The sequence below is a fragment of the Dipodomys spectabilis genome, unplaced genomic scaffold, assembly GCF_019054845.1.
Source record: "Dipodomys spectabilis isolate Male_0828 unplaced genomic scaffold, ASM1905484v1 ptg000213l, whole genome shotgun sequence".
In the NCBI taxonomy this organism is placed as follows: domain Eukaryota; kingdom Metazoa; phylum Chordata; class Mammalia; order Rodentia; family Heteromyidae; genus Dipodomys; species Dipodomys spectabilis.
The window spans coordinates 710,949-733,685 of record NW_024870890.1 but is presented as its reverse complement, the minus strand read 5'-3'; the positions used below and the strand labels follow the sequence as shown (position 1 = coordinate 733,685).

Here is a 22,737-nt window from a genome sequence, read left to right as displayed (position 1 = left end):
GCTGAAGAGCTGAGGGACAGCGCCCAGGCCCAGAGTTCAGGCCAGGACCGCAAAAATAAATACATAAATACATAAGTACATCTATTAGCTCCCTCGCCATGGTACTTTTAATTGACATTTACATGGGTATCATGTGCCTATCCAGAAATCCTACAGCATAGGCACTGGAAACTAACTGCATATGCAAGTAGAATTCCTCTAATATTTAAAAATGCATCAAGGAGAAACAGAACATCAAAATATACCACCTTGGCAGGCCAACAATCCAAAGGTGTTTGCAAGTTGTTAAAAGCAGTTAAAAGTGGTCAGAAAATGCAGAGTACATCAAGGTATCTCCTGTGTGGTGGAGCTCAGAAAGCACAGAAGAGGAATAGTGTCCTTTCTGAGAGGATTAGGCAAAGCCCCAGCACCCAGAAGTCTAATACAGAGCCTGGCTGCTGCAAACTGAGCATCAGAATGCTGTTGACTTGTTTTTGCTGCACTGGTTTTGTACTGAGAATATCCCGCCCAGTCAGAGAACAGAAATATGGAAATGGACTGTGTGGATAAAGGAATCATACAAAACCAAAATGGAGTATGATTTGAAGCAGGAAGAGAATTTTCCTCCACTCACCTCTAGTTCACATTCAGAATTACTTATTAAATCATTCTTTCACAACTTAAGGTTCTTCTTTAATCACATCCTCAATTATTTTTTTTTCTTTTTGCAACTGCTGGGGCTTGAATTCAGGCCCTGGGCACTGTCCCTGAGCTGCTTTTGCTCAAGGCTAGCACTGAACCACAGGTCCACTGCTGGCTTTTTCTATGTATGTGGTACTAAGGAATTAAACCCAGGGCTTGAAGCATCCTAGGCAAGCACTCTACCACTGAGCCAGCTTCCCAGCCCTCAGTTCTTACATACATGAACAGATAGCTTATGTGAGGATACATATGTGTACCTCCAATGGGTTTCTGGAACCCTATTCAATAATTTTGTTGATTTTGTTATTTTGGAACTCATTTGTGAACAGTTTATAAAACAAAATAATTTATTCTGCTATTGATAAAACTAACTATATTTCAAAATAAAGTTCTAGTTGAGTACTATAAATATGTTTTGTACAGGCAATTTTATTTACCTTTAGTAGTCAATATTTACATTAGCAGGATTTTTTAAGGAAATAGCATTCACTTCAATAAAAACTATTCTGTATTAAAATGCTAAATGTCTTCCTGTATATTGTCTATACAGAGTATATTGTATATTGTCTATACAGAGTATAGCTATTTCAGTACAAACTAGCTAGCTAGGAGATAATGTCTCCATGGATGGGTGAAGTAGCTGTCCACCCCCCCAAAAAAAAGATTCCCCTCAATATTCTACAGTAAAAAACAAACAAAATGCCTTTTTTTTCCAATGGAGTTTACTTTTAATTGTAAGTAGCAAATGTTACATGAGTTATTTCCGTAAGAACATTTACTTTGCACAATCATGTTTTTATCAAGCAACATGTATGGAATGTTCCAGGGTCATTGTTATGACCTTCGTAAGTACTGTAGCCTCTTCTCCAAGTTTCAAAGGTGACCTTGTACACAGAAGGAGGAGAGCCTCCAAGTGCAGAGAGGTCACCAGTACAAGTGTGACATCCACTGAGAAGCCTTTGGAAAAGGCTTTATCTTTTGTTGATTTACAAAGTGGCATTCTTCTTTTTGTGTAATTATCAAATACATAGTGATTTTCCCAATTTATTTTTCTTCTACAATGAAACAAAACTGATTTTTCCAGAAGAGAAAAACTGGCCAAATTACATATGTTATTTCCCAGGTAGAATGTTTTATATTAATTATCTGTATTTTTTTGAAGATAAAAAGTTCGATGAATGTTTCATAAACAAATAGATGATTTTAAAAACTGGTGCACTGTTTTAATGCATAAGCTTTGGGTTGGTTTGTTTTTCAGGAGTGTGGTAGAATATTTCAGTATGAAAAAGGGGTTGTTCTCCGTTTTTGTTGTTCTACTTTGTTCACTTTAGATAATAAAAATCCTGTAACTTTATTGCTTAAACATTATTCCTTCTTAGCTGGGCACTTGTGGCTCACCCCTGTAATCCTAGCTACTCAGGAGGCTGACATCTGAGGATCTCGGTTCAAAGCCAGCCCAGGAAGGAAAGTCCTTGAGACTCTTATTTCCAATAAATCACCAGAAAACCGGAAGCGGCACTGTGGCTCATGGGGTAGAGCACTCGCCTTGCATTGAAGAGCTCAGGGACAGCGCCCAAGCCCAGAGTTCAGGCCCCATAACTTACAAAAAATAAAAACCAAACCAAACCAAAAAAAAAATATTCCTTCTTAGATGTGATTGCCTTCTGTATAATATCCAAAGGCTATGTTGGGAGCCACTGGTAATATTGAAAGTGTGAGGCTTGTTTTGGACAGAGATTGATCAGAGGGTTGTCGTTTTCATTGCTAGGAGAAGAGGTTTGACCGTCCTGTCGAGTGAGCTGTACAGAAGAGAACTTGGGGATCAGGAAATGAGTATTTCCAAAGAGACCATACTGCATGCTCATGTGACCAGTGGGAGTTCTCTGGGTTGATGCGTCTCTGGCGTGGGGTGGATCTGCATGCAGCATTCGCAGGAAGCTCGTCCATCTATGACGAGAGCCCACGACGTCACAGACACGGGGCAGCCGCCACTGCACAGGCGTCTCTGTGTCCACTGAGTGTGCAGATTCTCCAACAAAACCCAATGACTGATTCAGAACCGAAGGCGTTTTGTTGCAGATGCCTATAATACCTATCAAAAAAAGCAAATTTCAAAAACACAGCCAACGTATGTTGAAGACTATGATACCTTTAACATACATAAATGATTTATTTGTATAACTATGTTTATCTTGTGCTCAAAAATACAAATTGCTGGCTGTGCATGGTGATGCACACGCCCTGTGCTGAGCGGACACTCTGGGCTGGCCTCAGCCACACAGTGAGACCCCGTCTTATAAACTCACTAGCTGGGTACCCATAGCTCACACAGGGGATGCTAGCTATTCTGGAGGCTGAGATTTGAGGATTGTTGTTCAAAGCCAGCCTGGGTAGGAAAGTGTGTGTGTGTCTGTGTGTGCCAGTCCTGGGGCTTGAACTCTGGACCTGGGTGCTGTCCCTGTACTTCTTTTGCTCAAGGCCAGTGCTCTACTCCAATAAACTACAAAAAATCCAGAAGTGGAACTGTGGCCAAGGGGTAGAGCACTTAGTCTTGAGCAAAAAAATTTCCGGTCCTAAGATCAAGTCCCAGGACTGGTACACCAAAAAAAAAAATAGGTTAATTAAATTTAGTTTTTTAAAAAGTGCAACAAAAAAAAGATAGAGCCGGGTGCCATTGGCTCACGCCTGTAATCCTAGCTACTCAGGAGGCTGAGATCTGAGGATCGAGGTTCAGAGCCAGCCGAAGCAGGAAAGTCTGAGACTCTTATCTCCAATTAACTACCAGAAAACTGGAAGTGGCACTGTGGCTCAAGTGGTAGAGCACTCACCTTGAGCCGAAGAGCTCAGTGACAGCACCCAGCCCAGAGTTTAAGTCTCATGACTGACCAAACAAACAAAACCATAGAGATGACTTTTTTGCCTGTCCTTGGTAATCTACATTATTAAAAATCAGAGAGTGGGATATTAAAATGCTTTGTGGAGCTTGGAAGTTTAACAGTATGTTCTAGAAAACAGCCATCTGACTCAAAGGTGTGTTGCAGATGTTCAGGAGCACTGGGTCTGCCACACCAGGAAAACTGGGTTGCCTAGGGCTCCAGTGGGACACTGTAAGGGCACTGAGCAATGGTCTCAGGAAGGGGCCCTTCACAGCCCGCTCAACTTTAATACTTCTGTGGAAATATAACATTCTTACCTCTATCATTCACGAAGCCAGTCTACCAGTGTGTGTGAACCAAGAGAAAGGATCCCACTGCTGGAGCTGTAAGTCATATTTTCTTTCTTTTTTAAAAGACAGACTATTTCTGACCTTGACAGTTTAAGAAAATAGACAAAGGGCTCCAGAGGAGGTTAGAGGTGATAGCCATGGTAGAAAGGAAAAATGGAAAAAAGGAAAAGAGGAAAAGAAGAGAGTAGGATCCACAGTCTCCTTCAAAAGCAGAAGGCCTCCTACTAGGTCCTAACTCTCACTGTTCCTACTGACTCCTGACAGCCCCTAGCGGGGATAAACTGAGCCCTCACTGCAGGTGCCTTTGGGGAACATCCTCCCAGGCCTAAACTGTAGCAGAGAGAGATTCTGGGCTGTTAAAATGCTTAAAATTCCACCTGACACATTTGCCCAGGGCAAGGCCTGACCAGTGGAACAACTCCTTATTAAATTCTAACCATGATTCACAGATCTGGAGAAGTGACAGCATGGTAGAGGGCAGCAGAGGACAGATTGCCAAAACCTTTGTGGAGGCTGTCCAGAGGTTTGCTTCGCTCACAGGTGCATCTCAGACTTCCCAAGCTCCCCATCTCTCCTCATCCAGGGAAGCACTCCCCAGCCAGTCTTGTGTCCCTCCGGTCTTTCTCCTCACCCCCAAGTTAGCGTGTGTTTTGTGAATAACAGTTCCTCGGCAAAAGACATTTGGGAAATACTACACACCGCACTGTCTTTTCAAGAGATTGCTGCTGCACCCAGGAGTACATACTGTCATCATACCTGAGGCATTCTGGGAAGGGAAGGCCCTTACAACTGACTCAGCCCCCTTTTGCAGTTCTCACCACCACCCACACTGCCACCCAGAAGCTGTGGACGGGAGAGAAGCCAATCCACAGGGAGGGCAGGCCCATATTGAGAAGAATGCAAAGATTTAACAGACTTACCAAAAAGATCTACTTAATATCCTGAGAGTTAAGGCTTTTGCTTAGATTTGGCTTCTTGGTACAGTTGTTCAGCTTCTGTCCTATCATTCGCCTGATGGAAACATCATCTGTGTTGGGAAATAATTGTTTTGTGACGCCTGCCAAAGAGGAAAGAACAGGAAAGCACTGTAATGTAGAACTGAGGAATGCCAAATATTCTGCCATGTAATTCTGTCTCCATTTTACAAAGGAAACCCAACTTCCCATGAGATACTTAAGTAGATGGATATGTAGGCAGGTTTCTCAGAGCAAAGCAAAAAATACCAGAAGGTCTATATCATAAATGGAGACCACCCAGTTTGTCTTTATGTGGTACTGTTCAGCTTTAGCCTTACTACTTGCTTTCAGCTCTAAGTTTATTTGTTCCGAAATGCTAGGGATTTATTTATCCATTTCTTTACATCAGTGAAAATGACTGGATTCCAACTGATTATTTTCTTACTATTATATATACACATGTATATATATATATATATATATATATAAAATCTACGTATATGTAAAACTTAAATCCTGACAATCTCTAAATTTATTGATACCTGCATGCTTCATTTTAGTGAAAAGTTTTTCTGGAATTTCCCCTTACTTAATGAGAAGGTTCAAATATGCTGAAATATTTTGTCCTTTCACAGAAAATGGGAAAGACAGGATAACGTGACTTCAGGTTCATATGAGAATACAAAGCAAGGGTGTGATCACCTATGATTTCCTGAACTTCGTTCTGATTCATGGCTGGTTTGACGGCTTTGTCTCTGGACGTGGAGGACTTGGCCCCCGTCAGGCTGTGCGTGGCCATGTACTCGTTAGAGTAAAGCACTTGCATTAAGTCATTAATGAACTTCTGAGGCTTGCTCTTATTACAGCGGGCAATCTGCCAATTTTCAATCTTGAACTGAAAAATAAATAATCATCACAGTGAGAAAAAGAAAAATGTGTAAGATACACAGAAAACAATATCACCATTCTCCAAGATGTATTTATAATATACTAGGGATTAGAGTTAGATGTCATCTTTGAGATAGTTCTCAGTCCTTCTGAAGTATTCCTTCTGGCATGTGTGTACATTCTTGTCACATCATTGGGACTGCCTTTAAGGATTAGTCTTCAGCACTTGACTGAGTGTGTCTGGCAGAAAAATGGCTCTCTGAAGAGGTACACTTCTTAGCTCTACTATCTGTGAACGTGTTGAAGAATGTAAAAAAAAATCATATATATATATATATATATATATATATATATATGATAGCACCTAACAGCCATTTTTGCTTCTGTATGAATTGCTTTGTGCTAGATGATTGTATGGTTTTTATGATTTTAACTGTAACTGGTTTTAGTTACTCAGTAGTGGAATGTCAGCCTGGGAGCCTAGAGTTGCTTAGTAAAAGACTTCAAAGGAGGAGGGGGGACCAAGATGGCGACGGGGCAGTGGGGAAACGCCACAGCTCTCTCCAACCAAAAAGAGAGTTCGAGTTCCAACGCTTAATCTCCCCAAGAGACCGACAACAACAAAAAGACGAACACTCAGAGAAAAACCAGAGGTGGAAAATAACAAAAAAAGAAAGAGAGGAAAAGAAGAAATTCAGAACAGAGAAGAGCGAAGACCCCTCCCCCAACCTTTACTGGCTGCGCGGCAGTGCGCCAAGCCGCCGGCCAGCCGGCCCGGCGGGGGCTGCCGGAGCCACAGAGACACAGGGGGCTGCTTGCAGATCACCAGGTACCAGATTGCAGAACAGCGGATCGCCAGGAACAGAGAAACCTACCAGCCGGGAGTCTCCACGAGGATCCCACCCCCACCCCTCACTCTCCACCGGAGCGGAGAGGCTCCATCCCGCCAAAGCCGCCGGGCACCAGCAGTGCGACAAAGGGACCTGTCGGCAGACCACCCGCCCAATCGCGATCGCAACTACCCGGCGGGGGGCGGCCCAACCCAGCCCGCAACCACCCCAACTGAACTCGGATTGCAACAACAACTGACGACCTACAGGGTGAGTACCAAACAGGGGACAGTGAATCCATCAAGGGAGACCAGAGCTGGAGGGAATCCCCAGACCCTGACCTAGACTCCCTACCCCAACACCTGGACCACAGGACCCACTAAAACTGGGAACTGTTCGAGAGCTCCACCAGCCGGTGGAGCACACTCTGCTGGCCAGGCCAGAGCAAGAGCGCCCCTGGAAGGGAGCTTAAATGCCCAAGCCAGGAACAGCGCCCCTGGGTCAAGACTACCAACAGTAGAAGAAATTTAAACTGTGTCCTCCAGGCTGCATAACCTAGGTGGTATACACATTAGCACAGGCCTAACGAGCGCGCTCCAGGCTGGGGCCGGAACCAGGCCCGGGGACCGGCGCCTGAACAAAGCAAAAAGGGTCAGAAGTGGGGCTGTGGCTCAAATGGTAGGGTGCCAGCCTTGAGCTGAAGAGCTGAGGGACAGCACCCAAACCTAGAGTTCAAGCCCACAACCAGCCCAAAACAAACAAACAAAAACACATTAGGAGCCCATAGCAGACTCCAGTATTTGGGAGAGTGCATCCAGAGCATCTGATCTTCCCAAGAGCACCTGCAGGAGCAAACACAAGCAGTCTAGGCTGCTCAACCCTTCCAAAGGCGGGAATTGCCAGCAATCTACAGCAGAGAGCTGAGAATCCTAAGTAAGTCAGAATAGCAGCTGGAAATAGGCTCCCAACAGAATCCAGATCAGGCACAGACTCTCTCTACCAATACAGAATCAGCAACCAAGCAAAGACAGACACACCAAAACAAGATTGAAGAGCAGTCTCCTGAACCCCCATGCGAAAATCACAGAGAAAAATCACAAGGTTTACCACTACCCAGGACAGCAAGCTCAACTCAAAAGCCAGCAGCCACGCAGGGGAGAGCCCCAGTGGGAGCAAAGCAGGAATGGAAGACAAAAGCTACATCCAAGGGTTGCTGGAGGCAATGACTCAAGAAATAAGGCGAGAAATGGATCAGAAATTGAAAGAGCACAAGGATGAACTATCAAAAGATATACAGGACATCAAACAAAAGTTGGATGCAAAAATAGAAGCTGCACAAACCTCAGTAAGAAGTGAGATAAACGCCAAATTAGAGGTAATGCATACTGATCTCACCTCATTGAGAGGTGAGATCAGTACTCTGAGAACCAACATTGAATCCATAAAGGGATCCATTTCCACCATGCAAACCACAATAGAAGCCACGGTCAACAGAGTGAATGAAATGGAAGGTAGAGTGTCAGATACGGAAGACAGAATACACCAACTGGACCAAAAAGTGACAGATATGGAAAAATCACTCAAATTAAACCAAAGGGAAATTCAAGAGCAAGCAGATAATGCTAAAAAATTTAACCTTCGCATAATCGGAGTGGACGAAGGTGAGGAATTCCAGAGCAAGGGAATGCAACACCTATTTAACAAGATAGTCAATGAAAATTTTCCCCACCTCAAAAACGACCATCTTAACTACATCACAAAAGCTTATCGAACACCCAACAAGCAAGATCCCAGGAGAAACACTTCTAGACACATTATAGTAAAAATGATAGATCTGAATAATAAGGAAACAATCCTGCATGCAGCAAAAATGAAGAAGGAGCTATACTACAACGGGAAAAAAATTAGAATCACTGCAGATCTCTCCACACAAACAATGAATGCAAGAAAAGCCTGGGAAAGCACCATATGAGCCCTGAGAGCCAATAACTGCCAACCCAGACTGATATACCCGGCAAAGCTAGCATTCACATTCGATGGAGAACTGAAAACTTTTAATAGCAAAGAAAAACTAAATGAATACATAAACATTAAGCCAGCATTACAAAGAATTCTAAGAGGGGGGACACAACCTGAAGAAAGCAACCAGGAACTTGGACCTGCCCCAAAGAGGCATTACTCAAAGTCTAACTGAGCAAGCACAGGAGGAAAGGAAAGAAGAAAAACTTAGGAAAACAGAATGGCAGGGACAACAATGCATCTCTCTATACTTTCTCTGAATATAAATGGGCTGAATTCGCCAATTAAAAGAAAACGAACTGAGGACTGGATCAGAAAACAAGACCCATCCATCTGTTGCCTTCAGGAGACCCACCTCTCCGCCAAACATACAAACAAACTCAGAGTGAAGGGGTGGAAAAGGATCTACCAATCAAATTCCCCCAATAAGAAAGCAGGTGTAGCTATCCTGATATCTGACAAAATAAACTTTTCATTAAAATCAGTACAGAAAGAGAAGGACAGACACTACATATTAATAAAGGGAACAATCCAAGAGGAGGATATAACCATCATCAACTTATATGCCCCAAATATCGGTACACCCAGATATGTTAAACAAATGCTCTCAAACTTACAGAATAAAATAGATCCCAATACGATAATACTAGGAGACTTTAACACGCCACTCTCACCAAAGGACAGGTCTACCAACCAGAGGATTGGCAAAGAAGCTACCGAATTAAGTGAGGCCATACTTCAAGCGGAATTAACTGACATCTACCGAGTATTTCACCCTAAAACAACACAGTACACATTCTTCTCAGCAGCTCATGGAACTTTCTCCAAAATAGACCATATCACAGTTCATGCAAGGAACTTAAGCAAATACAAAGGGATCGACATAATCCCCTGTATCCTATCTGACCACAGTGGAATCAAGCTAGCTCTCAATAACAAAGCATACCGCAGAAATTTCTCTAATACATGGAAATTGAACAGCACACTCCTTAACAAGGCCTGGGTAACAGAAGAGATCAGAGAAGAAATAAAGCATTTCCTACAACTCAATGAAAATGAAAACACCTCACAAAGAAACTTGTGGGACACAGCAAAAGCAGTCCTGAGGGGCAAATTTATTGCCTCAGTGCCCACATCAAGAGAATGGAGACAGACCAAGTAAATAATCTCATGTTGCAACTAAAACAGCTAGAAAAACAAGAAAAAATGGGACCTAAAGCTACCAGACGAAGCCAGATAACCAAATTGAGAGCAGAGATTAACCAATTAGAAAATCAGAAAACCATAACCAAAATAAACCAAACAAAAAGCTGGTTCTTTGAAAAAATAAACAAAATTGATGGCCCGTTGGCAAGATTAATTAAAAAAAGAAGAGAGGAAACCCATATTAATAGGATTAGGGATGCCACGGGAAACATCACAACACGTACACAAGATATCCAAACAATTCTAACAGACTACTTTCAAAAGCTATACTCTCTAAAGGAAGAAAATCTGGCGGAAATGGATGCATTTTTAGAGAAATACAAGTTACCCAAACTGAGCAAAGAAGAAGTTAACCAATTAAATAAGCCAATATCCTATGAGATACAGGAAGCTATCAAAAGTCTTCCAACAAAAAAAAGCCCAGGACCAGATGGATTCACAGCAGAATTCTATAAGACCTTTAAAGAAGAACTAATACCCATACTCCTCAAGCTCTTCAGAGAAACAGAGAAGGAGGGAGCTATCCCAAACTCATTCTACGAAGCCAATATCACACTCATCCCCAAACCAGGCAAAGACCCAACCAAAAAGGAGAATTACAGGCCAATCTCCTTGATGAACACAGATGCAAAGATCCTTAACAAGATTCTAGCTAACAGAATCCAGAAACACATTAAAAAAATAATACACTATGATCAGGTAGGCTTCATCCCAGAGACACAGGGATGGTTTAACATACGTAAGTATGTTAAATAAATGTAATCCAACATATCAACAGAGCCAGGGTCAAGAATCACATGATTATCGCCACAGATGCAGAAAAGGCCTTTGATAAAATTCAACATTCATTCATGCTAAAAGCTCTGGAGAAAATAGGAATAGAAGGAACATTTCCAAAAACAATAAAAGCCATTTATGACAGACCAATAGCCAATATTATACTTAATGGGGAAAAGCTACAACCAATCCTCCTAAAAACAGGAACAAGGCAAGGATGCCCACTGTCTCCACTCCTCTTCAACATAGTCCTAGAACCCTTAGCCAGGGCAATAAGGCAAGAAAAAGACATTAAAGGGATCCGCATAGGGAAAGAAGAAGTGAAACTATCCCTTTTTGCAGACGACATGATACTATACCTCCACGATCCCAAACTTTTAGAAATCATAAGTCACTTCGGCAAAATAGCAGGATACAAAATAAACCCACAAAAATCAGTTGCTTCCTATACACCGATAACGCACAGGAAGAGAGGGAAATAAAGGGAGCAACCCCATTCACAATAACCTCCCAAAAAATAAAATATTTAGGAATTAACCTAACCAAAGATGTAAAAGAACTATTTAATGAGAACTATAAAAAGTTAAAGAAAGAAATTGCAGAAGACACTAGGAAATGGAAAGACCTCCCATGCTCCTGGATAGGCCGACTTAATATAGTAAAGATGGTGATACTTCCAAAACTAATATACAAATTCAATGCAATTCCTATTAAAATCCCAATGACGTACATCACTGAAATACAGAAAACAGTCCAAAAATTTATATGGCACAACAAAAGACCTAGAATAGCCAAAACAATTCTAGGGGATAAAGACAATATGGGAGGGCTATCCATGCCGAACTTCAAACTCTACTACAGAGCTATAATCACAAAGACAGCATGGTACTGGCACAAAAACAGACCCGAAGACCAATGGAACAGAATAGAAGATCCAGATATAAATCCACAGGCCTACAGCCAGCTGATATTCGACAAAGGAGCCAAAGACATACAATGGAAGAAACACAGCCTCTTCAACCGCTGGTGCTGGGAAAACTGGGCAGCCACATGCAGAAAACTAAAAGTGGACCCCAGCCTATCACCATGCACCAACATCAACTCAAAATGGATTAAAGACCTTAACATTAAACCTGAATCTCTGAAACTACTGCAGGACAGAGTAGGAGAGACACTTGAACTAATAGGCACAGGAAGGAACTTCCTGAACAGAGTCCCAGGGTCACAACAAGTTGGAGAGAGACTCGACAAATGGGACTACCTTAAAATAAAAAGCTTCTGCACAGCTAAATCTATCGCAACTAAGCTAGAAAGACAACCAACTAATTGGGAAAAAATATTTACCAGCAATATATCAGACAAGGGGTTAACATCCTGTATATACAGGGAACTCAAGAAACTAATCCCTCCCAAACCTAACAAACCAATTACTAAATGGGCAAGGGAACTAAAGAGGGACTTCTCAAATGAAGAAATAAAAATGGCAAAGAAACACATGAGGAAATGTTCATCATCCCTGGTGGTGAAGGAAATGCAAATAAAGACAACCCTGAGATACCACCTTACCCCAGTCAGAATGTCCCACATCCACAAATCAGCCAACGACAAATGCTGGAGGGGATGTGGAGAAAGAGGAACCCTATTACACTGCTGGTGGGAATGTACACTTATACAACCACTTTGGAAAGCAGTCTGGAGGGTCCTTAGAAAGCTAAAGATTGACCTCCCTTACGACCCAGTCATACCACTTCTAGGCATCTACCCTGAACAACAGGAACCAATATACAAGGACACGTGCACCTCCATGTTTATTGCAGCACTGTTCGCAATAGCTAGGATATGGAAACAACCTAGGTGCCCCACCACAGATGAATGGATCCAAAAATTGTGGTATCTGTACACAATGGAATATTATGCAGCCATTAGAAATGACAAAATAATGGCATTTGCAGGGAAATGGATGGAGCTAGAAGGAATCATGTTGAGCGAGGTAAGCCAAGAACGAAGAGACAAACGGTACATGGTCTCCCTGATAAGTGGATGCTAAATCCAAAATGTTAGGTGATATGACAAAACTAACAGGACTTAAGAAACAAAGAACTCCCGCTCATCTGGTTGAACCACTACTAAATATCCCCATGCTGCTGATCACAAATATGGTATATAACATGTGAACACTGTTATATATTACAGACTGTGGTAGACAATTTGCTCCAGAGAAGTTAGAATGAACTTGTGACTTTGAAATTATGTAATCATTTAATCACAATCAAAAAAAAAAAAAAAAAAAAAGAACCTCGGGGAAGGGAGGGAGGGAGAGGATGGTTGGGGAAAACAATGGAGGGGGTAACAATGTTCAAGAGGAAGTGTACTCATTACCTCACTCCTGTAACTGTAACCCTCTGTATAGTAGCTTTACAATAAAAAAAAAAATAAAAAAAATAAATAAATAAATAAAAGACTTCAAAGGCTTTACAGTCTTGACCAAGGGTGCAAAGTCCTCAGAATTATCCCCACAGCTGCAACACCCCTCCCGGAGGCCGAGGCAGTAAGGCCCTAGTGAAGAAATATAATGGTTTAAGAAACCTAAGCAACTCCATTTTTGTTTAACACTCCATCTCAGTTCTGCGACTTGACTCGTGATCCACTTTAGCCCCAATGCTAGGAATTTATGGCAGAAGACCATGCATTCTGGACCAAGGACATTTTTCTGTGAAGGTCAACCAATCATTATTTGCCCAGTTTAGCTTGCTTTAAATGTAAATGTTAACCAATCATGTAATTTCTTATGTAAAAGTTCCTTAAAGTTGTCCTCTTAGAGTCACCGGTTACCATGGGCGCAGAGGACCAAGCTCGAGCTTGCAATAAACTGGCTCTTTGTTGCTTACATTGATCGTGGTCTCTGGTGGTCTTCTGGGGGTCCCCGAATTTCGGTATAACAGTGTTCTATCACTGGGCAAACAAGTCCATAGATGTGGCTGATGTTAAGGATCTTGGGATAGAAGATTATCTTGGAATACCTAGGGGGGCCCAACATAGTCACACTAGCCCTTAGACAAAGAAGAGTTATGCAGAAGTAGAGGTCCAAAAGGAAAGACAGGAGAGGGAAGATGAGACTGAAAGGGAGCAAATGGATCGTGGATGCCTTTGAGGATGGCAGAGTAGCCCGAGACCCAACGAAGCAATGAATGTCACTGCTTCTGGAGGTAGGAGTGGCCTGCAGGTTATAGCCTCCGAGAAAATATGAAAATCAGGTCTTGGACTACAAACTAAACTCTACCACAGGAACTTAACTGTGCAGGAAACAGATTCTCCTTGAGCCTCGGTAAGGAATCCTTGGTGCCAGTCCTGTGATAGGGCACAGGACTTCAGACCTAAAGACCCCAAGATCATCAAGTGATTCACTGTGATAATCAAGTAGTGGTTATTTAAAATCACTACACCTGTGGTAACCTATTACAGAACAATAGGAAAGCAATAGACTAAGTTTAGGTCCAATTATACATCTATTACTATTTAGTTGTCACTTTGAAGGCACAGTTCCTCAGCTTGATAGGGGATTTCAACAAACTCATTTTTGAATTTTTGCTTAACAAAAAGTAGAGAAAACAGAAAGACTGGTACTTAGAGACATGCAAGTACTGAAATTTATCTTCACTCAATGACAGAACATTTTATAACAATGTGTAGGCGTCCCTCTGTTCATGGTCTAAGAATTTCCCAGTTTAAAAGCATCACCTTGGTCCATAGTTTTCCATTCATTTTCTGAACTGGGTATTCGCTTCATAATATTAATTTTTATTCTAGAAGCAAAACAATTCTTGTGGCAGGAACATAAGGCTTTGGCATCTAAACTTGCCTGGAAGGCACTGAGGAGACAATGTAGTTTTCCAGCCCTCCCTGAAGTTTTGCTACCTAACTATTCTCCAGGACAACCTGGCCGGTGTGCTGCTAACCTGCTTCTCCTCCTCAGCCTTGAGGGAACTCGGGGAGCTGGAGTCAGAGCCAGAAGGACTGCAGACAGAGGTCAGTGAGTCCGGAGAGGAGCTGCTGGCCGCCCTCCAGAGGGTGGACGCAGGTGTAGGCACGGTGCTCCCCCCCTTCAGCAGGGTCTCTGCCATGCCAACCAGTTCCTCAAACTGGACAACGGCCTGTGGCAACACTAAAATGGAAGAGCAAGGAGCAGTTACAGAAACAAGAATGCCCGGTACACGCACTCACGCCTTTATTGCGTGTGGAGATGCCCAGAACCACGTGGAATGAAGGCTTAACATTTGCTACCCCTGAGAAGCCAACATGGGGGGAGGGTGGAACATATTAACTCTTATTAGTACTGTTAGCAATTATCATTATTAATTAATTAACTACTAAATAATAGTATCAATTTAAAATGCTTTGGTCATTGGAACATAAAAACACTGTTTTGAAAACTTAATTCTTTTTTGCTAAATGCTGAGACTATTACTTGGAGATGATAAATTTTTATTTAGAGAAAGTACTGATTCTGTTATCAATCACCTTCTAGAAGCCCATAATAGAGCAGTGTAAGTGCTAAGAAAGGACCTCTTCTTAAATTAGGCATTTATCATGACTTAAAATGAAATTGCTGCTGGGTGCTGGTGGCTCACACTTGTTATCTTAGCGACTCAGGAGGCTGAGATATGAGGACCACGGTTCCAAATCAACCCAGGCAGAAAAGTCCAGGAGACTCTTTTTTTTTTTTTGGGTCCGGTAGTGGGGCATGAACTCTGGGCCTGGGCGCTGTCCCTCAGCTCTTCAGCTCAAGGCTAGCGCTCTACCACTTGAGCCACAGTGCCACCTCCGGCTTTTTTCTTTTTTTTTGCTTATGTGGTGCTGAGGAATCGAACCCAGGGCCTCAGGCATTCAAGGCAAGCGCTCTACCACTGAGCCATCTTCCCAGCCCCTCCAGGAGACTCTTAACTTCAATAAACTACTCAAAAAAAAAGTTAGAAGTGCCCGGCGCCAGTGGCTCTTGCCTGCAATCCTTGCTAATGAGGAGGCTGAGATCTGAGGATCACGGTTCAAAGCCAGCCCGGGCAGAAAAGTCTGTGAGACTCTTATCTCCAATTAACCACCAGAAAACTGGAAGTGGTGCTGTGGCTCAAGGGTAGAGAGCTCGCCTTGAGCAGAAGAGCGCAGAGACAGTGCCCAAGCCCAGAGTTCAAGCCCCACGACCGACAAAAAAAAAGTCAGAAGAGGCTCAAGTGGTAGAGTGCTAGCCTTGAGCAAAAGGAGCTTAGGGATAGCGTCCAGACCCTGAGTGGGGGCCCCCAAACTGGCAAAAATAAATAAATATAAATAAAACAAAATAAATTTGCCATGCCTTTTTTTTGTTTTTTGGTCCGGTCGTGGGGCCTGAACTCTGGGCCTGGGCGCTGTCCGTCAGCTCTTCAGCTCAAGGCTAGCCGTCTACCACTTGAGCCACAGTGCCACTTCCAGTCTTTTTCTTTTTTGCTTATGTGGAGCTGAGGAATCGAACCCAGGGCCTGATGCATGCAAGGCAAGCACTCTACCGCTGAGCCACCTTCCCAGCCCCTTGCCATGACATTTGTGTGTAGTTTTTTCAGGTAGTCAATTTCTGTCAAATTTATTAATAAGAAACCTGCATTATCACCAATTACGGATGGATTTTGGAAACCAACTGCAAAGTCTCTTTGCTCCTCTTTTGTTACTGGAAACTTACACATCCAAAAATTTCATGCCTCCATGTAAGAGAGTTTTCTCTGTTCTTGAATCAAACTTGTTTCCTAAGGACAAATAATCCACTGGAGTTGGAAGCGCCCTGCAACTCTGCCTAGCTCTGCTCTCCACTAGTGGTTGAAGGTATTGTACGTGGAGAGATGAAAAGACAAACTCTTTTTCTCTGTATTTTTCTTAAGCACATATTGAGCCATGATCTTTATGACAATTGATGACATATCCAGTCAGCCTACCTGGTACTATAAGGATAGACAAATTACCTAAAGAATATCTTATCCTTCGATCTGGCCAAAGCATACTAAGTACCTCTCACATGACAGACATGTATTTCATCATTAATTATTTAATGAACATTTAATAATAATACTACTAATTACTGACCTAGTGTTTACTCTGCGACACATTTTTTTTTTTTTTTATGGAATTGGGATTTGAACTCTGGGTTCATTTCATGTAGTATAGTGTACATGTAGTAAAAGTGTTTCATCTTTTGGTCTGTATTTATCAGTTTTCTAAGTCATTAATTGTTTTTTAGATGGCTATGAAGGCTTTTCTTTTTTTAATGTCATTGGAATGCATGCACTTAAACACACATTTCTATCTACAGTGGTCAGCATTGTGTTTGATGCCCAAACCGTCCCAACTCTGGCCAGTGGGAAGCTCTCCTAACTGATCTATCCAGGTGGCCTTCGCTAAACTTGCTTTCCAGGTATGACATGATGTTCACAGGAACTTCCTGTGCCAAGCACCTGCCAAGTGTCCCGTGTGAACTCTCTGTGTGAGACCTACAGGCAGCCTTTTCTGCAAGAATCTTCAGAGTGTGTGGTGGTAAATCACATTACAGGATTACCTTAAGCTGCTCAAAATGCTCGTGGCTATTGGCTCCTTGTTTCTAGGACCATTCAATGAATACTATTAGGAAACAAGATATTAATTTTTAAAGAAAAACCTTATCATGTGTTCAACCCGGTACTTCCCGTTCACATCCAGAAAACAGAGTTTTTATTTAAACCATGTAGCTTTTTTTCATGTATCACATAGTACAAAATGACAAACTAACTCAATTTCAGGCTTCCCAATACTGTTGAATAATTCAGCTCTATCTAGGAAAACATTCAGAATAGAGTCTGGCTCATAGAAAGTGCTATGTAAGATTTTGTTACTATACAACTTAATGTTAACATATCTCACTCATCTTTTGTTCAAAACGTTCTTAATCTAGCCAGTTTATGCCTTGAGGTTAAGAATAGATTTGGCCAAATACTTTTTAAAAATTAAAAAGATTATCAGTACTTTGATTGGCAACGTCTTCAAACTATTACCTACTTTAAGGATTGGTGTATTTCCTCCAATCTAAGAATGTCTCTCCATTTATTTAGGTTTGTATATTCTCAGTTTTGTATTTTTCTTCACAAATCCCACATGTTTTTGCTAGGGTTGTGAGTCTATATTTATAGATGTTTTTTATTAATGTGATTAGCTACTCTTTTTTCTTCTTTTAGGAAAATACTGGCCATTTCTGTCATAAAAGAAAATTACTAATTAAAAATGATTACTAGATAGTGGACATCTATTACATATCAGGGAGTTCGTAACTAATTAATTTTCTTGCAGTATGTTTTTTTTTTTTTAACTTCTGAAGGCTCTGGATTTCCCCTTCCTTCCTTCCTTCCTTCCCTTCTGTGCTTTCCTTCAGTGTGTGTGAGTGTGTGTGTATGTGTGTGTGTCTCGAGGCGGGGGGTGGGGGGTGGGACTTGAACTCAGGGCCTGGGTGCTGTCCCTGAGTTTTTCCTCAAGGCTGGCACTCTACCACTTGGGACACAAATCCACTTCTGGTTTTTTTGGTGGTTAATGGAGGTAAGAGTCTCACAGACTTTCCTGACCATGCTGGCTTTGAACCTTGATCCTCAGACCCCCTCCTCCTGGGTCGCTAGTGAGCCACCAGTGCTGGCCCCCTTTCATTCTTGACTGGATTTACAATCCTGTTCACTGACCACGTATCTTCATCAAAACACCAACCTTGTAGCATGACCAAAGACTGCCGCAGCCGGCTGTTCTCCTTCCGGGTGTTGGCCAGTCTTTCTCTCAGGGTTCTTATCTTGGCACACAGTTCCTCCTTGGACAGCTCTGCCAAAGGTGCTTCGTCCTCACTGGAGCTCTCCCCGGGCAGAAAGGCGTTTCCTGAGTAGGGATTCCTCTGCAAGGCCAGGCAGGCGCACAGGGAGGCGTGAGCCCCGCAGGCCAGGCCAGGCCACTTTCCACTGACTCGCTCAGCCTCCTCTGGCAGGCACGAAGCTCAGGACAGAGAATGAGGATGCAAGTCCTGGGGATTGAACCCAGGGCCTCCTGACTGCCAGGCAAGTGCTCACCACGTAAGCCACACCGCACCCCCTAGGTCTTTTCCTCCTAGCAAGTTTTAGCAGGTGCTTACAAAAGAAGGAATCTAGGAAAAAGGGAATCCACCTGTAATCATCAATGGCAGGGAGGAATTAAAGTTGGCATATAAAATATCAGATTGGTAGAGGATATTTGTAATATCTCATACCTAATCTCAATACTCAAATTGAGACAGGAGACAGGTATCTGTAGAAAGAATAGAACAAGAAACCTACCAGAAGTGACCGAGGAAACCAAGAAAGAAGGCAAGACACTCAAAGGGAAGCTAATCCATTCTGAGCTGGGAGCAGCCGGGAGCTAAAGGCCTCCTTTGTGGTTCACCATGGCCACATGACCAAGCCCCCATGGAGCAGAAGCACGTGGGACGGACCCCACTGTCCCTAACTCTGCAGGGGTGGCATGTCCTTGCCTGATTCTTCCTCCTCGGAGAGGAGGGCAAGCTGAGAGACTGGAGAGGTCCTGTTAGACACAGCCAGGGCTGCGTAGCAAGGAAAGCAGATCCAGGCATGTAGGGACCGCCACCGTGACTCCACGCCCTGGCCTGTGGGAGGGGACACAGACCTCTGCCTTGCAAAAGCCACGGCTCTGTTCCCTGGGGTCCTTGCAATGCTGTGGCATGCAGTGGCGTGCGGCCGCAGGGCCGCCTGAAGAGAGCCTCAAGTCTGTGTGGACACGCAGAGGTCAGGGGTAGACTCTTTCACTCATGACTTGTGCTGTGCTACACCGTGATGACACATTTGGTAAAAGCATGACTGGGGTTTTTGGGCAGGCAGACCACGTGGCCACTGAACAGGGAGGGAGAACTCTGGGGTGCTTCACCTCTTGTCAGGGTCACAAATCTACATGTGGACACAGAAAGTTCTGGTATAGCACCCACTGCATGAGCTGAGTCCAGTCATATGACATCCATAGGCTTGAGAAACCCATAATCATTTCTACAGCCGAATGGCGGGAGACAGTAACAGTAACCTCAAGGCTTCCTCATGAACACAGTGCACGTGTTACCCGCAGTGCAGCGGCCCTGGCTGTGAGCAGGGCGGATAGGCCCAGGCATGGGAGGAGACTTTTCACTGTCCACCCCCAAAAATACTTCACACCACAAGAAGACATACTGTTCATCTGAAGATTGAAGATTATATGAACATAGAATTCTGTAGTTATTACAACATTTTCCAAATACTCATGCATTATGGAAACATGGAGATCAAATACTACAGAATAAATACAATGACTGGCTATCCAAAGTTCTGGAGGAGGCAGAGGGGAAGCTGGGCTGGAATCTGAAAAGAAAAAGCCCACAATGAGCCAGCCACCAGTGGTTCACTCCAGTAATGCTAGCCATGCAGGAGACTGAGACTGGAGGATTGCTGTTCAAAGCCAAACTAGGCAGGAAAGTCCCGGAGACTATTATCTCCAATTAACCACCAGAAAACCAAAAGTGGTGCTATGTCTCAAAGTGGTAGAATAGTAGCCTTGAGTAGAAAAGCTCAAACCCCATAACCAACAAAAAGAAAGAAAAGAAAAATCCACAGTGAGTATCAAAAAAGAAATATTCTAATTTTTCCAGTATTTAGAGGGAAGAAAAATACTTAGGATTTTTTGGATCTTTAATTTTCAAGAAGGTCTAGTAAAATTTGAACAATGGCATATTTAACCACAGCTAAACAGAAGTAGGCAAATTGTTGAGTATGGCTCTAACACAAACTGCTCAACACTTAGAAGGACATGCAGCTGTCTATTCCTTTAGTTAAATAAAGAGTCAGAAGAAGAAGGAAAAGTGCCAATGAATTATGAGAGGATTATGGAAGCACTGCTGAAACTAGACATAGGCAAGAGACCCACCTGTCCTTTATCCACGACACTGTTTGCATTTTCTGTATCTGTTGTCTCTACTCTTTTCCTCTTTCCTTTTCTAAGAGCTTGGGCATCAGCAATTTCATCTGTTTGCAAGATCTTCTGCATTTTCTCAACGAGTTAGCTAAGGTTTTCTCAAATCGAAGGAGGCAGGAATGCCATGTGGACAACGCTATTCCCAGTGTAGTCCCACAGACACGGTTTTCCTTTAAGGGGAAAGCAGAATGAGACAGGGAGTAAATCAACCGCCAAGGGTGGTTCACAATGCCCTCCTGACCTTTTGCTAACTGCTTCCCTCCTAAGGGTATAAAGTGTTTTCCAGAAAAAAAGTTATAATAACATTTTAACTATAAAAAGAACTGAGCTTAAAAACTTTCAAGAAACATGTATAAAACTGAATATGAGGTAACTTTTATTTCTCATCAAATTATGCTGAGTAATGACATTAGTAGCTATGGTTCTTTTGCCTATCTGAAGTGAAAGTCAATACATTCTTTTCCAAGCATAAAAGCAATATGTGTGCTGAGCATCGGTGACACCTGTCATCCTAGTCACTCAGGAGGTTGAGATCTGAGGATCTTGGTTCAAAGCCAGCCCAGGCAGGAAAGTCTACGAGACTCTGATCTCCAATTAACCACCAGAAAATCAGAAGTGGCGCTGTGGCCCAAGTGGTAGAGTAGCAGCATTGAGCTGAAAAGCGCAGGGGCAGTGCCCAGACCCAGAGTTCAAGCCCCAGGACTGGTAAATATAAAAATAAAAATTCACTCGTAGTTCCTGCTATCTAGCTAAATAATTCATCATATCGCTATCCCCCCATTAATTTAATTAATAACAGAAGACTCTCCGTTAATTCCCTATGCAGCTTCCAGAGATGAACTTTGTGAGAGATGCCAGAATAAAAGTGAAATCGCTTTTGTCAAACCCTCGTCAATCACTCAAATGCTGTGAAGCCAGGAGGACTGGAAGGTGGACTGTCCGGCAAGCCCGGGCTTCCCGAGTCCTCACAAGTGCCCACTGCCGCCGCGGCTTCACAAGGAGGTCCCGGTGACTCCACCTGCTGCTGGGCCTCACGGGGAGATTGGTGCTTCCGTGACCTCGGTGGTTCCCATCCATCCTGCAAAGACTTGGTCTGGCCTCGGTGGTTCCCATCCCATCCTGCAAAGACTTGGTCTGATCTCGGTGGTTCTCATCCTGCAAAGACTTGGTCTGGCCTCTGTGGTGGTTCCCATCCATCCATCCAGCAAAGACTTGGTCTGATCTCGGTGGTTCCCATCCATCCTGCAAAGACTTGGTCTGATCTCGGTGGTTCCCATCCATCCTGCAAAGACTTGGTCTGATCTTGGTGGTTCCCATCCCATCCAGCAAAGACTTGGTCTGATCTCAGTGGTTCCCATCCTGCAAAGACTTGGTCTGATCTCGGTGGTTCTCATCCTGCAAAGACTTGGTCTGGCCTCTGTGGTGGTTCCCATCCATCCATCCAGCAAAGACTTGGTCTGATCTCAGTGGTTCCCATCCTGCAAAGACTTGGTCTGATCTCGGTGGTTCCCATCCATCCTGCAAAGACTTGGTCTGATCTCGGTGGTTCCCATCCATCCCACCCTGCGAAGACTTGGTCTAGCCTCGGCCCCTGCGGTTCGTGGACCGCATGGTGTGCCACGCGTGTCGCCCGCGCTCCCACGCACCACTACTGTATTCTCAAATTAGCCAAGCCGGCCTTCGCAGGGCCTGCCGCCATTACTTCGGGTGACGGGTTGGGCATGGCCGTAGCAACACTAACACAGGCTGGATGACCAATGCAAGCCCGCCCCATCGTTCTCTACGTACCACATTGTCTAGGACAGAGAGGGGAGCAAATCCCCGTCTGACTCGGCCCGCACCCGCAGGCGCTCGGGGTCCGCACAGGACGGAGGGAACTCCGGGCAGGCCTCGGCCTTCCCCTCCCCGCGTGCTTTGTCCGGTTCTCCTCTTCCAGCTGCTCCACTGGTGTCGACAGGTGCTGAGCACGGCACCATTTCCTTTGCCCGGGCTGAAGGAGATCGCCCTGAGCCACAGTGAGACTAGAGGCCGGGACAGGGCGGGGAGCAGGCTCCAGCAGCGATCGGTGACGGTGGGAGCTCGGGCCGGGGTCTTTGCTCCGGGAGTCAAGCACGCGGCCCACGCGCCCTTGGAAAAGCCAGGTCTG

The 22,737-nt window shown here is 43.7% G+C and overlaps 1 protein-coding gene across 3 annotated transcripts; it reads right to left on the bottom strand.

Moving 5' to 3' along the window:
• Window positions 1-2,320: 2,320 nt before the first annotated feature.
• On the bottom strand, window positions 2,321-20,759 carry Bend6 (BEN domain containing 6). 3 transcript variants are annotated; one of them, XM_042696949.1, is made up of 7 exons: window positions 20,544-20,759; window positions 18,324-18,501; window positions 14,540-14,745; window positions 5,566-5,758; window positions 4,835-4,964; window positions 4,086-4,091; window positions 2,321-2,765 (listed from the first exon to the last, which is right to left on the bottom strand). In XM_042696949.1, the coding sequence occupies exons 1-5, from the start codon at window positions 20,661-20,663 to the stop codon at window positions 4,837-4,839; spliced, it is 825 nt and encodes a 274-aa protein (XP_042552883.1). In that variant the 5' UTR covers window positions 20,664-20,759; the 3' UTR covers window positions 2,321-2,765; window positions 4,086-4,091; window positions 4,835-4,836. The 3 variants fall into 3 exon arrangements, with proteins under 3 accessions (XP_042552883.1, XP_042552881.1, XP_042552882.1); XM_042696947.1 differs by lacking the exon at window positions 4,086-4,091 and having other exon boundaries at window positions 2,321-2,773; window positions 4,828-4,964; XM_042696948.1 differs by lacking the exon at window positions 4,086-4,091 and having other exon boundaries at window positions 2,321-2,764; window positions 4,828-4,964.
• Between the last annotated feature and the right edge of the window lie 1,978 nt (window positions 20,760-22,737).

Coding starts and splice junctions, on each gene's coding strand:
- Bend6 (XM_042696947.1), bottom strand. CDS start 20,663: ATGCAGAAGATCTTGCAAACAGATGAAATTGCTGATGCCCAAGCTCTT. Junction 5,759..14,539: donor AGGCTGAGGAGGAGAAGCAG/GTTAGCAGCACA, acceptor TTTATTTTTCAG/TTCAAGATTGAAAATTGGCA. Junction 4,965..5,565: donor CGAAGTTCAGGAAATCATAG/GTGATCACACCC, acceptor CCTCTTTGGCAG/GCGTCACAAAACAATTATTT.